At 40.8% G+C, this 13,861-nt stretch overlaps 1 protein-coding gene across 1 annotated transcript in view; it reads right to left on the bottom strand.

Moving 5' to 3' along the window:
* Nucleotides 1-4,220: 4,220 nt before the first annotated feature.
* Nucleotides 4,221-13,861, bottom strand: part of RPGR (retinitis pigmentosa GTPase regulator) — a 74,544-nt gene continuing 64,903 nt past the window's right edge. Inside the window, exon 18 of the mRNA XM_084870680.1 lies at nucleotides 4,221-4,376. Within this exon, the coding sequence (XP_084726806.1) occupies nucleotides 4,320-4,376 (57 nt within the window). The 3' untranslated portion in view covers nucleotides 4,221-4,319. The remainder of the gene's footprint in view (nucleotides 4,377-13,861) is intronic.

A 13,861-nucleotide genomic window follows, 5' to 3' on the forward strand; every position in this document is an offset into this window, starting at 1 on the left:
AGACTGGAAGGGAAGCAGTGGCCATTTTGTAGCTCACATATGGTGCAGATTTGCTGACTTACTTCATTGGTATGAAGCAGTAATTGGGCCTTCAAGTGCTATATCTTCCCCTGATCCTCCTTTGGTTGCTTCAACTTGTAGGCCAGGTGTGTGTGTGTATTTAGCAGTTGTGACAAAGGGACCCACTTGTGCTGAATATACTCATCATTAACGTCAGTGGCAACAAGCACTAATATGAGTTCCAGTCTTACTCATGGGGCTCCAGCTCATGTTTGTTGGTTCCAGCCTGCTCTTGGTCTCCCCGCTCCAATGTACATCTTTCCTTCCCTACTGCCTAACCCAGTGGTTGGCAAACTCATTAGTCAACAGAGCCAAATATCAACAGTACAACGATTGAAATTTCTTTGGAGAGCCAAATTTTTAAAACTTAAACTTCTAATGACACTTCTTCAAAATGGACTCGCCCAGGCAGTGGTATTTTGTGGAAGAGCCACATTCAAGGGGCCAAAGAGCCGCATGTGGCTCGTGAGTAGCAGTTTGCCAACCATGGGCCTAACCCATGAACTTCAAGCTCTAATATTAGAATCAGAGACAACAGTCATACAGAAATCACTTAGCAATCTCCCATAGTTGCATAAGAGCAATTTACAATAACAAATGCATATTGGCCTTATGCAGTATATATCTTCTATTGATTTTGCTGCTCTGGTAGAACTTGGACTGATAGAGGCAAAGAGCCAGTATGGGGCTACCATGAGTTTAGTTTTGAACATGTTACAATTGTGATGCAGGTGAAACAACAATGTAGAAGAAGGTTAGTGTTAAAATTTTTTTTGAAATTCAGTAGATAAGATGAAGAGAGGGGTATAGATTTGAAATGCTTGCATGGAACTGAAGCCATTGCAGTGGATGAGATCATTGAGGATACTGAAGAAAAGGGGAGAAATAAAAGGATATACAACTCAAACAGGGAAAAGTGAAGGAAGCCATAACAAATATCAGATTCTGGATCTTGACAAGGGGATATTGGAGACTGAAGGGCATTGTTTTTTTGTTTGTTTGTTTTGTTTTGTTTTTGACAGATAAAACCTGTGTAAATATATACAAGGGACCTTGACCCAGGACTAGCGGCTGAAAGAAAATGGCACAAAGTGAGAACACATCGGTTAGATCCTGTGACATATCTATTTTCTATAGGATTGAGCCAAAAACTTCAAAGCCCTAACCTTGGCTTGTAATGTGGTTTGTGGCACTAAACTAACAGAGGAACAGAGAAGCAGGAATCCAGGACACTTCTGAGGCAGGAATACCTTACCGCGGTAATGAGGGAACAGTCAATTTGTATCCCACAGGCTGTATACTTGAAAAGGAGTGTAACTAGCATGGGACTGGGACTTTGTGCATAAAAACTATCCTCACAGCCCTGTTCAGTGTTTCTCAGTGGTTAGAGCATTGGTTCACCCACCGAAGTCTAGGGCACGTACCTGGATTGTGGGTTTGCTCTCCATTTACGTCAGGATGAGTGCAGGAGGAACATTGATGTTCTTCTCTGTCTCTCTCTCTCTCCCCCTTCAATTCTCTCTGAAAAGCAATGGAAAAAATATCCATGTGTGGGGACTAACCAAAAAATAAAATAAAAATATCCTTAGACACATGCCTCCATCAAACTATTATGTTGATTTCCCAAAGAAGACCCCAGTCCTCCGTCCAATGAGATCCACTCAGGGCTTTGCAGAGGTAGTTTTGGCCCTTTCTCCCTTTATTTCCAACAATATTTCTAGGCTGCTAACTTTGAAGATGTTGCAACTGACACCCTAGATAAAGCTGCATTCATTAAACTGTCTCCCCACTCTTCTTAATCCTTGCTGACTCCCTTGATATTGGCACATCCTAGGGTCTCTGTCTTTTAGAATGCTGATTCATCCAGAAAGCATGCCCTGGAGGTAACAGCCTTGTTACATGTTTCAAGTCAAGGAAGGATGTGTTGGAGGAGATAAAGCTTTCATTTACTCTCTTGTAAGCAACCCAAAGGTCAGCATTATTGTGAGGACTTAGACTGGAAAATTAGTCTTGTAGGCTAAATAGGGCTTCCAGTTGCAAGAAGTATAGTTAATACATATCCCCTGAATGTGTGTGCACCAAATAGGATGCCTCTCCCTGTGGTTGTACTCAGGCCCCTTTTTATCCTTTTCCTAAAGACCTCTCTTGAACACTGAGAGTTTCTGGCTCATTGGATCTCTTCAGGGAGGTCAGAGCACATGCAGAAACCTTGCTGTTTGGCCAGAGCTCTGAGGAATCCAGCCAAGTACAGAAACAAGCCAAGTTAAGAAACAATGAGTTAATAGTCCTTATTAGGTTGCATCTTGCTGTTAGTGATAACTAACCAAATGCTTCATTTAATCAAATCTTGGATTTTTTTTTTTTGTTCCAAGAACTTTTCAAGCATCAGCCTTTCTCTGACTCTGGCAAAAAAAAAGTTGATGCATGGAAAAGTTATGTTTTATTCAAAGACCTACAGAGTTGGACACATACAAGCCAAATTGAGATTCTACAGTAATATTTTCAATAGGCTGCTTAAAGCTTTCCTGTATAGCTCTGGTCCTTCTTTCTGCCTGAGTGGGTTAAATTTCTATTTGTCTGGACATATAAGATATAGGCACTTTCCCCAGGCCTCATGCTCACTTCTCTTTAAATGAAGAATACACAGTGATGTGTTTCTTGAGTGTATGATCTGGTACAATAAAAAAACAAATTTGTTATATCTTATCCTCAAATGGATGCTATTGCATGATGGTTATGTTATATAGTTTTCCTCCAACTTTTTTTTTCCTTTCAAAAAAGCTGTCCAAAGTCTCTGCCTCCATCAACCCACTCCAATCTGGGTCTGCCCACATTGTTCCTCTGAGATAATTCTTGCTCTCATGACCTGCATGTCATTTGCACCAACAGACAAGTTAGTCATCATCTTTACACACTTCTCAGAAGCACTCAACAGTAATGACTACCTGTTATTTTTAGTGGCACAAACAATCTTTACATTCCAGGAGAGCACACTATCATGTGTCTGATCTCTCTGAATGCTGCCCAGTCTGTTTGGCCACCAATCAGTATCTGGGCAACCACTGAATGTTGAATTCTATGAGAATCTCCATACTCTCCCTTTAGATGATCTCATTCACACAGAGACATTTAATTACCAGCTAAACAATAATAACTCATAAATCTGTATCTTTAGGCTCTTCTGTGTGTTCTTTACTACATAACTTTTATTGATTGTTCAAAATGCATTTCCAACTCCACATATAGTTAATAGATCCAAGACCTATAACCTGCAAACCTCTACCATTCTGTTTCTGTGATTGGTACCACTATTCATCCTTGACTCCTTCCTTCCTCTCCATCCAACCCATCCATATGCCCAGTTGATTTTCCTCCTTATCCTTCCTGAATTCTGTTATGTTGCTCCACCTTCATTACCACCCACTGGATTCCTATCAATAATTTTCTAAGTGGTATCCTGCATCTGCTCCTCTCTCTCCTGCAACCTCAGTATACTCAACTTATGAAAGCCAAGCAAACTGTCACTCAGCAGCTTAAAACCCTTTGATTACTGGTCTAGGAAGATAAAACAATAAGATTTTGAGCATAGCATAAAGGCTTTGTTGATCTGCACTCTGTCTACCTATCCAGCTTCAACTCTCACCACCCTTCCCATCCATCACTCACTATATGTCAGTCACACCAATATTCTTTTTGTTTGCACTCGGGGTCTTTGCACATACTTTTTCCTTCTGCTTGTTTTCCCAACTTCTTATTCTAGGTAGCATCTCCTTATTTTCAGATGTTATCTTAAATGACATTTCAGGAAAGCTCTCCCAGGCTCCATAGGGTTTTTTTCTTACTTGCATCCTAGTCAAGGAAGAGTAGTTCACATAACCGATAAGAAGGCTTAGAAGACATAAAGAATGTGAAAGGAGGCATAGGCACATGAAAATACAAAGTAAGCATCAATAAAACCCAGATCCTGGAAACATGGATATAATGGTGACTTCTTTTTTTATAGAAGCCACAATTTGCTTTTTGGCATGGCCAAATAAATTAGTTGGGGTCAATATTCTGGCAAATACTTGAAGTTACTAACATGATAGATGTGTGTTTTGTGATAGTCCAACACCTTTTCTAAATGGTACCCCGATTTCTTTCTAGGGAACTACCTCTCCCTATTGTGAAAAATCTGCTGGTATGAGAAATTCAAATTGCTTGCTCTCCATCTCTGGCTATCCAACTGGTTTCAGGAAGTAACATCCATCTAATTATTTCTACTTCTCCAAAACAGTGTAAGGCAGGCACCTTTTCTTGGTCATTTGGACTTTAACCTAGAACAAGAGACAGAAAAATCACAAAATGGTTGGAGTTTTTATTTTTTTAAATCGACATCAGTACCTTGACTGTTCCAATAGTGCCCATTTCCCTGTGCACTCCACCCCCAACCAAAACTGCCCTTCTTTTGCTTGTTTACAAATATTTTTCTTCTACTTTCCTGCCAATATTGTGAACTCCTAAAACCCAACTCACTTTCCACAAATATTCAGTCTCTTTAACAATAGAGCTCCCAGACTTTAGCTAGGCACTTAGAATCCCAGATCTGGATAATATTTCAGCATTTCTTGTAATTTGGTGTAGTCATAAGACTAAGTTCTGGTCATTGGATGTAAACAGAAGTAATGCATGTTATTTTCAATTTGTCTCCCTACAATGAAAGGTTGATGTGCTCTCTGGAGCCTTTCCCTTGGCTGGTTGATTATAAGATCTGGACTTAAGCCATGATGAGCCGTGAAATAAATGGAAGGGCCCTATTGAGGATTGCACAGCAACTTCATTAATCTTGGACAACATAGTTTTGAATTGTGATCTGAGAAACACATACCTTGAATTAGCCTATTAATAGTGGGTCTATGTTTGCAGCATCTTAGCGTGAACCTGAATGATATAATTTCTAATACTTTATGATAAAACTGATCTGACATGTCTAAGAAATTCATGTTAATAATATGAAAATATGAATAAAATTCAAACTTTGTGTGTTTTCAGAGTCCAAATATTCGTGGACATGAAATATTTAAACAGAGTTCTGCAGCCAAGAGAAGCCACTACAGACACTGGAATATTTATAGTGTAAGACAGGAAATGTCATGGTATTTATGTTTCCATAAGGCTAAGGAACCATTTTCATCTTAGATCCAATCTAGAAATTTTTTTCCTGCCAAAGCATAACTTGTATAAAATCTCCTCTTTCACCAATGTGGAACAGAAACCATAGAAGCAGAAAACTCAATTTTCACTAGACAGAGAAACAGAGCCACACCACAGAAAATGTGATCCTATTTCCAGAGTTGCACGATAAAAGCAATGGGCTTTTTGCAGAGTGTTAGGGCAAACCTGACTAGTAATATAGTTGCTACATCCCAGGATTCTAAGTAAACTTTGAGCAATCACTCATGGAAACATAATTTTTAATAAATTTTCCAAAAGACCATATGGCACAGACATTTACTAATTATCAAATATAATACTTATGTCCTCCTCTACATTAGTGAATTCAAAATTTGTTATTTATTATCAAAAGAAATTTTGAATTATTGTTTATATTTTATGTTGTTTGAATCCAAGTTTTTTTCTTTTTAAAAAATATATTTTATTGATTTTTAAAAGAGAGCACGGGAGAGGGAAAGAGAGTTAGAAACATTGATGAAAGAGAAACATTGATCAGCTGCCTCCTGCACACCCCACACTGGGGATGTGCCTGCAACCAAGGTACATGCTCTTGACTGGAATCGAACCCTGGACCCTTCAGCCCACAGGCTGACGCTCTATCCACTGAGCCAAACTGGTTAAGGCCCAAGTTTTTTTTTTTTTTTTAATTGGCATATGAATGCATAATTGTTACAACACCATTTGTTGAAATGATTGTTTTTTTCTCCACTGCATTGCTTTTGCACCTTTGTCAGAAACCAATTGATCTTATATGTCTGGGCCTCTTTCTGAACTTTCTATTCTGTTTCATTTATCTGTTTGTTTACCTCAATGCCAATACTGCAGTGTCTTCATTAATGTAAGTTTTTAATAAATCTTGAGGTCAAGGAGTGTTATTCCCCCATATATGTTATTCTTTTTCAAAGTTTTTTTTTTCTCTCTTCTGGGTCCTTTGTATTTTCATATTCATTTTAGAATTAGTCTGTTAATGCCTGTTTAAAAATCCTACTGAGATTTTGATTTGGATTGAGTTTAATATATAAATTAGTTTGGGAAGAATCAGTATTTTAATAGTATTGAACCTGATCCATGAACTTTAATTTCTCTCAACATTCTATTGTTTTTGATATTCAGATCTTGAAGAACTTTTGTTGTATTTATCTCTAAATATTCAATATTTTCAATGCTATTACAAATGGTACTATATTTCAATTGTTTGTATAATACATAGTATAGAGAACTCAGTAGTTTAATTATTTTTTTTAGAATTCATTGAATTTTCTATTTAGACAATCATTTCATCTCCAGACACTATAATTTTTTTTCTTTCCAATCGAAATACATTTTATTTCCTTTAATTGCCTGATTGCACTGATAGAACTTTAGCACAATATTGAATAGGAGTGGCAACAGTAGACACCATAATCTTAGAGGAAAACATTCAGTCATTCACCATTAAGTATATCAGCTGCAGTTCTTTTGTAAAAAAATGTTCTTTATTGAGTTGAAAAAGTTTATTGATAGTCTCAGTTTGTTAAAAAATTTTACCAGGCATGGATGTTGAATTTTGTCAAATACCTTTTCTTTTGATATTATTATATAATTTTTCTTAGGTCAGTTAATGTGGTAAAATACATTGATTTAATTTTGAATGTTAAAAACTGGTTTTTATTCCTATGATAAATCCCATTTGGTGATTTTTAAAAATTTATTTTAGAGAGAAAGGGAGAGAGAGAGAGAAAAACATCAATGATGAAGGAGAATCATTGATTGGCTGCTTCCTGCATGCCCTCTACTGGGGATTGAGCCGGCAACCTGGGCATGCACCCTTGACTGAAATCTAACCTGGGACTCTTCAGTCCATAGGCTGACACTCTATCCACTGAGCCAAACCAGCTAGGGCTCCATTTAGTCATTTATTCCTATGATAAAGTTAATATTATACTTTATTAGAGGCTTGGTGCACAAAAATTTGTGCACAAAAATATGTGTCCCTCAGCCCAGCTTGTGCCATCTCACAGTCCAGGACCCTCAGGGGATGTCTGACTGCCGGCTTGTGGCTCAGTGGCCTTCTGCTGCTGTGCAGCCTGGTGCTTGAACTTCAGCAGCTGCTGCATATGCATGGGCTGGGCCACCACCTTCTCTCCTGTGAACACCATCAAGTGAGTGAGTCAAGCATGGAGGCAGGCTCACCCTGAGTTCCCTGCGCTTCCCTGAGTCACTGAGTTGTTCAGACTGACTACCTTCTACAGAGAAAGACACTAGGATCGGGTCTAAGCCAGCAGTTGGACATCCCTCTCGCAGCCTGGGACCCCTCGGGGGATTTAGCAGTGTGACAAGAGGAAGGTGGCCAGAGAGTAGCCCAAATTGGGCCAGGTGCCGCACTGCTCATGCTCATCCTGGCCTACTGCTCCTGCTGCCACCGCTCTGTAGTGCTGCCCTGGAGCCAGGGGAGGCTCCCCCAGTGGCAGCTGTGCTTGCCAGTTGTGAGCCCAGCTTCTGGTTGAGCAGTGCTTCCCCGTTGGGAGTAAACTGACCACCAGAGGCCAACTCCTGCATTGAGTGTTTATCCTCTGGTGGCCAGTGCACATCATAGTGACCAGTCATTCCACCGTAATGGTTTCTTGGGATTTTATATATATATATACTAGAGGCCCATTGCACGATATTCATGCAAGAATAGGCCTTCCTTTCCTTGGCTTCACTCCCCACTGCCTGGAAGCTGGCAAGTCCTCACTTCTGTCTGGAACACCACTCCTGTAGCTCCCTCCACTGCCCCACCGCTCCCTCATAGCAGGCGTCCTGCCCCTCCCAGCCTCTCCACACCTGCATATGCAAATTAACCCTCCATCATTGTTGGGTTAATTTATATACTCACTCTAATTGACTGTGGGCATAGCAGAGCTATGGTCAATTTATATGTTTATCTATTATTATGTAAGACTAGTGGCCCGGTGCACGGAATTCATGCACAGTGAGGGGAGAGGTCCTTCAGCCCAGCCTGCACCTTCTCCATTTTGGGACCCCTCAGGGGATGTCATACCTCTTATAATCTGGAACCGATGGCTCCTAACCACTCACCTATCTGCCTTCCTGGTCACTCCTAACTGCCTTCCTCTGACAGCCTGGTCACTCCTAACGGCCTCTGTCTCGGCCCCCACCATCTTGGCTTTTTCCAAAAGGATGTCCAGAATTATGTCCAGATTAATTAGCATTTTACCATTTTTAAAAATGTTTAAAATATATTTTATTGATTTTTTTTTTACAGAGAGGAAGGGAGAGGGATAGTGAGAAACATCGGTCAGCTGCCTCCTACACACCTCCTACTGGGGATGTGCCTGCAACCAAGGTAAATGCCCTTGACCAGAATCAAACCTGGGACCTTTCAATCTACAGGCCGATGCTCTATCCACTGAGCCAAACCAGTTAGGGAAGCATGTTACCCTTTTATTAGTATAGATAAGTATTTGTCATATTATTTTCTACTTTTCTATATGTATTTAAAATACTCCAGAATATTTTAAGCTAATTAAAAATGGTCAAGTTGCAGAAAAATAAAAGTTTTGAAATACAACCTGGTAGGCTTGTAAGCAACATCTGCGTAAAAGGGCATAAGTTGCAGTTGGCAACAAAACTTGTTAGGATTGCTTGGTTAATATTCTTTTGTTGGAAAGACATGGTTTGGGCAAAGGAGAAAGGAAACCAGCCCTATAAAAGGGAATGTCTGATTGGGCCGTTGGCATAGCAGAGAGGGGCAGGTGCGGCTAAGGCCCAGGCTGTCCCACAGGCAAGGATGTCTGTGTGTATGGGAAATCAAAGGACGCCTGTCACACTTGAAACACAATTTTCTAACACTCACAATTGCAGAGCTTAGGAAGAATCACTGCTTTTAAAACTGTTATTTCCCTGGCATATAAAATACACATCCATATACATATACATGCCCTCTTCTGAGTTTCGCCTGCCCTCCACTTTAATATTTGGCTATGGCCTTCTTTTCATGTCAGGGATCTGGATGTACAGACATAGTTTTTAATGGCTACAGTGTTATCCTTGACTGTTTGACGTTATTATGGTTTACTTCACTAGTCCTTTATTGTGGGGCAGGCTGTTTCTGATTTCCCCTGGCATCAACAACTACAATAAATATAATTGCTTATTTGACTGTTTACTTAGGACACAGTCACAGACAGGGAACTCCTGGCCCAAAACTCATTCACATGAATTGTGATCCACATTTCCAAATTGACTTTTTAGGAAGTGCTTCTGTTTGTTTAGTCCATTGGTTTTAAATAAGATTACACTCCCATAAATGGGGTAATAGAAAACTCTTCAATGTGCCTTCGGCAAATCACAATCTCTTGCTGAACTTGAGCGACCCCTTCCGGGCATAGCTGTCTGCGCACTTTTTAAGAGCTCTTTTGAAGGAAGAAAGGAAAGGGATCTGGCACCTCTATAGCTCTCCCATGAGGACAGAGCTGGAAAAGCAAAGTTTCCCAAATAGGTGGAAGCGCAGTAGGGACCCTCCCAGCTGCCCCCTAGGCTCCGGGGATGGAACAGGGCACACGGGGCAGGGCTAGCCCTGGGCAGGCCGTGGGGTGGGGTGTGGCAGATCGGCTGTGTCCCCTTTGGCTGCTTACCTGCCAACCCTGAGCAGTAAGAGCCCTCAGCACCCTTCCCTGTCCCTTCCCTCAGGTGGGCAGGCAGGGACAGCGTGTGGTAAGGAGACTGCACTGTTGCTCCCAGTTGACTTCTGAATCCTGAATGCTGTGTTATTGAGAAACCTTAGACTGGGACAGGCCACCAAGCACAGGACCAGAAGGATCCAGGCTGGAGGGTGAAGTCCAGGGAGGCATGGGTGGCTTGGTCAAGGGCCCTGTGTGGATGTGGGCACGTGAGTGCTTGTGTATCACTGGGGTCCACGCTCATGCACACACCCACATGCTCACATTCTGGCTCTGCACCCTCTGCCACCAGGAACCTCCATGGAGCCTGCCATGAGCTCAGATGCATCCAGTCTCAGCACCAAGCAAGTGAGAAAGTTTCCCCAGACTGACTCCTACCTCGCCAGTGGTAGGTGGGACCCAGACTGATGCTCCACCTCCCTCCTCCTGCCTCCTGCCTCCTGCCTTCCACCTCCTACCACACACGCCTACTCAGGCAGTAATAGGGAGCTCTGGAGGGAGTTCTGAGCCCCAGCTGGGGGCGGTGGCCACAGGAAGCTCTGGGCCTCAGGTTTGAAAGCCAGCCATAAACCCCAATCACAGAAAACTCAACTTTCTGCCACGCTCCAGCTGGGGCCCAGAGCTCCCTTCTGCTGCTGCACCCCAGCCAGGGCCCATGGCTCAGCCATTTGGTCATCCTACACTGCCTCTCCTGCTGTCCTGGTCGCCCCATGCAGCCTCCTGTCCATTTGGTCGTTTAGGTCATGATGGACCCTCGCTCTTTATAAGTTAGGACTAGAGGACCGATTCATGAAATTCACGCAAGAGTAGGCCTTCTTTCCCCTCGCTGCCAGCACTGGCTTCCCTCTGGTACCCAGAAACTGTGCTTCCCTTGCAGCCCTGGCTTCGTCTGGAAGATCATCCAGAAGGAGTTCTGGAAGGGTGTCTGGTCTAATTAGCATATTATGCTTTTATTATTATAGATATGCAATTTATTGTTTGATTCTATCTAAAATGTAAAAAAAAAATTATATCCATGTTCATGAAGGGAATTAACATAAAGTAAATCTCAACTTTTAGAGTCTAATCTCTTTCATTCTTACTAAAACTATTATGGGTTGAATTGTGTTTTCTCTAAAACATATGTTTGTGTGTAATAGCTTTTTCTATCAGAGTAAGATTGTTGGCCTTATTGAATGAATTGGGATGTATTCCTTCCTCTTCAATTTTCTCTCTATGAGTTTATGGGAGCTGTTGTTACTGCATATGGTGGTAAGCCTTAAGTCACTGTAGGTAGCAGGGCTAGCAGTCAGAAAAGCTGAACATGATGTGAAAGAAAGGACAAACAGAAACCTCCAAAGATAACAATCTGTGGGCCCAGCTGCTATCCCGTGCTAATGGATAAGCAAAGATGTCATCAGCAATGTGCACATTCTGCAGTGTTGCCTAGCACCTACCACTAACCTTCAGATTATTTTCACCTTTTAAAATCTCTTGTTGCCAACCAGATACTAGAACCACAAAAGGAAGGAAATTCTGGGAAACATAGTTACAGGTTAGCTAAGTTGACACAGTACAAAGTTAATACATGTAGCCTAATTTAATATAGATCTCAAAGGAAATAATGTGACCAGAATAAGACTTATAAAAGAACTAGAAGCCTAGTGCACGAAATTCATGCAGGGTGTGTTTGTGTGTGTCCCTCAGCCCAGCCTGCACCCTCTCCAATCTAATACATCCCTCTCACAATCTAGGACTGCTGGCTCCCAACCGCTCACCTGCCTGCCTTCCTGATTGCCCCTAACTGCTTCTGCCTGCCAGCCTGATCACCCCCTAAACACTCCCCTGCCAGCCTGATCAATGCCTAAACTGCTCCCCTTCCAGCCCGAATGCCCCTAACTTCCCTCTCCTGCTGAGCTGGTTACCCCTAACTGCTCTCCTCTGCTGGCTTGGTCCCCCCCAATTGCCCTCCCCTGCAGGCCTGATCCCCCCCAACTGCCCTCCCCTGCAGGCCATCTTGTGGTGGCCATCTTGTGTCCACATGGGGGTGGCCATCTTGTGTGTTGGAGTGATGATCAGTTTGCATATTACCTCTTTATTATATAGAATTGGAGTAAAGTACATCAAAACAAGATAAAAAAGATCATTTTCTTAGCCAAACCTAGCTATGAATATTCATCAATTCTTCAGACAGAAAAAGAAGAAAATGAATGTAGAAAATTGGTTACAGTGCTCTACACAATTTAAAGTGTAGTAGTTAAGAACACAGTTTTTATAAAGTCAGACATCATACTTATAAGCTGTGTGTTCTTATGCAAGTTTATTTTGTCTGTGACTCATTACTATACCTGAAAATGGGGATACTAAATCTTTAATTATAGGCTTATTTTGAAGATGAAACGTTTTAATAGAAAGAAAGCATTTTGAACAGTGCATGGTGCATAAATTATTATTAAATACTAATGTTATAATTATATATAATCATGCTTTAACCATATAATATGTACATTTATGATTCTCAATAAATGTCTACGTTGTCTTCATAAAGTCCTGAGTGAAACGCTTCCTCCATGTGTTATGTGTTTCTGCTTGTTGGTTGTAGGCAAGCTTCTAATGTGCAGAATGGGGAAATTCAAGTTTACAGTCTTTTGTTGACTGCTACTATTTGAGAAAGTGTCTGCATCAATATACACCTCTTTATCACGAATTACTGCCACTTCTGTATATTTATATATCTCATCAACATAAGCCATATGACCTAGAAAAATGATATATTCATATCCATGAATAACCAGAGAAAGCAAAAACTGTCTTTAAAAAAACAAAACAAAACTCTTAAATTAAACTCTGTGTGTTCAGTGAAAACTTCTCAGGTATATAAAGCCAAGATGTACAAGTAAGTGCCACAGTGGTTTATCAGACTTAATTCTGGATCTGGGATGATTTTCACTATAATGTGTGCACAGGTATATATATGTGTCTGCAAATGTATATAAGTATGTGTGTGTGTTTTATAGGCTATTACCAAGTCAGAGTTTGTATTTAGCAGATTTTCATAGCTAATTTGGCTGATTGTATTTTGTTAACTTAAAAACATTCAGTACCTTTTTTGGTGGTAGGCCTGGGGAGCCATGATTGTGTAAGATGAAACTGGTTAAGGAAATTTATAATAGAACCATCTCCTTTTGTAACCTAGGAGTTGCATCCTATAAAATATATTTTACAGTATATAAAAATATTACCCATAGCAATAACATGTGTACCATATGTATTAGCACATATGATAAATTGGATGTGGTCAATAGAATGGGCATTGCAAGGTACTCAGAAAACACACACATTGAATATCACTTATCCCATTTTTTACTCTCAACTGCTAGAAAATGATTCTCACCATTACAGTGCTTCAGTTTGAGAGCTACAGATCACACAAAATAATCCCAACTTTTAGAGTCTAGTCTCTTACATTCTTACTAAAATACTATTTTAGGGTTGTGTTTTCTCTAAAATATGTTAAAAGTCCTAATCCCCAGTACTTTAAGCTGTTGAGCATCTTTACCATCATTACTCTGAACTCTGTTTCAGATAAATTGCTTATTTCTGCTTCATTTATCTCTTCTTCTGAATAATTCTCTAGTTCTTTCATTTGGGAGTTGTTTCTTTGTCTCCTCATTTTGGCTGTTTGGGTTTGTGACTATGTATTAGGCAGATCCTCTATGACTCTCAATCTCTAGTGCAGGACAGTGTAAAATGCTCTTTCTGACTAATTAGATCAGGCAAAGTCTTAAAGCCTCCAGAGAATGCCTCCGCCTACAGACTGATAGGATTTCAACTTGAATTGCCCCCTGGCAATCATCCACAGGTATAGTGAAAGTTGTTTTCAATAGGATGTGGCAGTTGCTTCTGCCTGGAGGCTATTTTTAGTCTCTTAAGTGGCCTTAGGG

Source organism: Pipistrellus hanaki, assembly GCF_964339955.1.
Source record: "Pipistrellus hanaki genome assembly, chromosome: X".
NCBI lineage: Eukaryota > Metazoa > Chordata > Mammalia > Chiroptera > Vespertilionidae > Pipistrellus > Pipistrellus hanaki.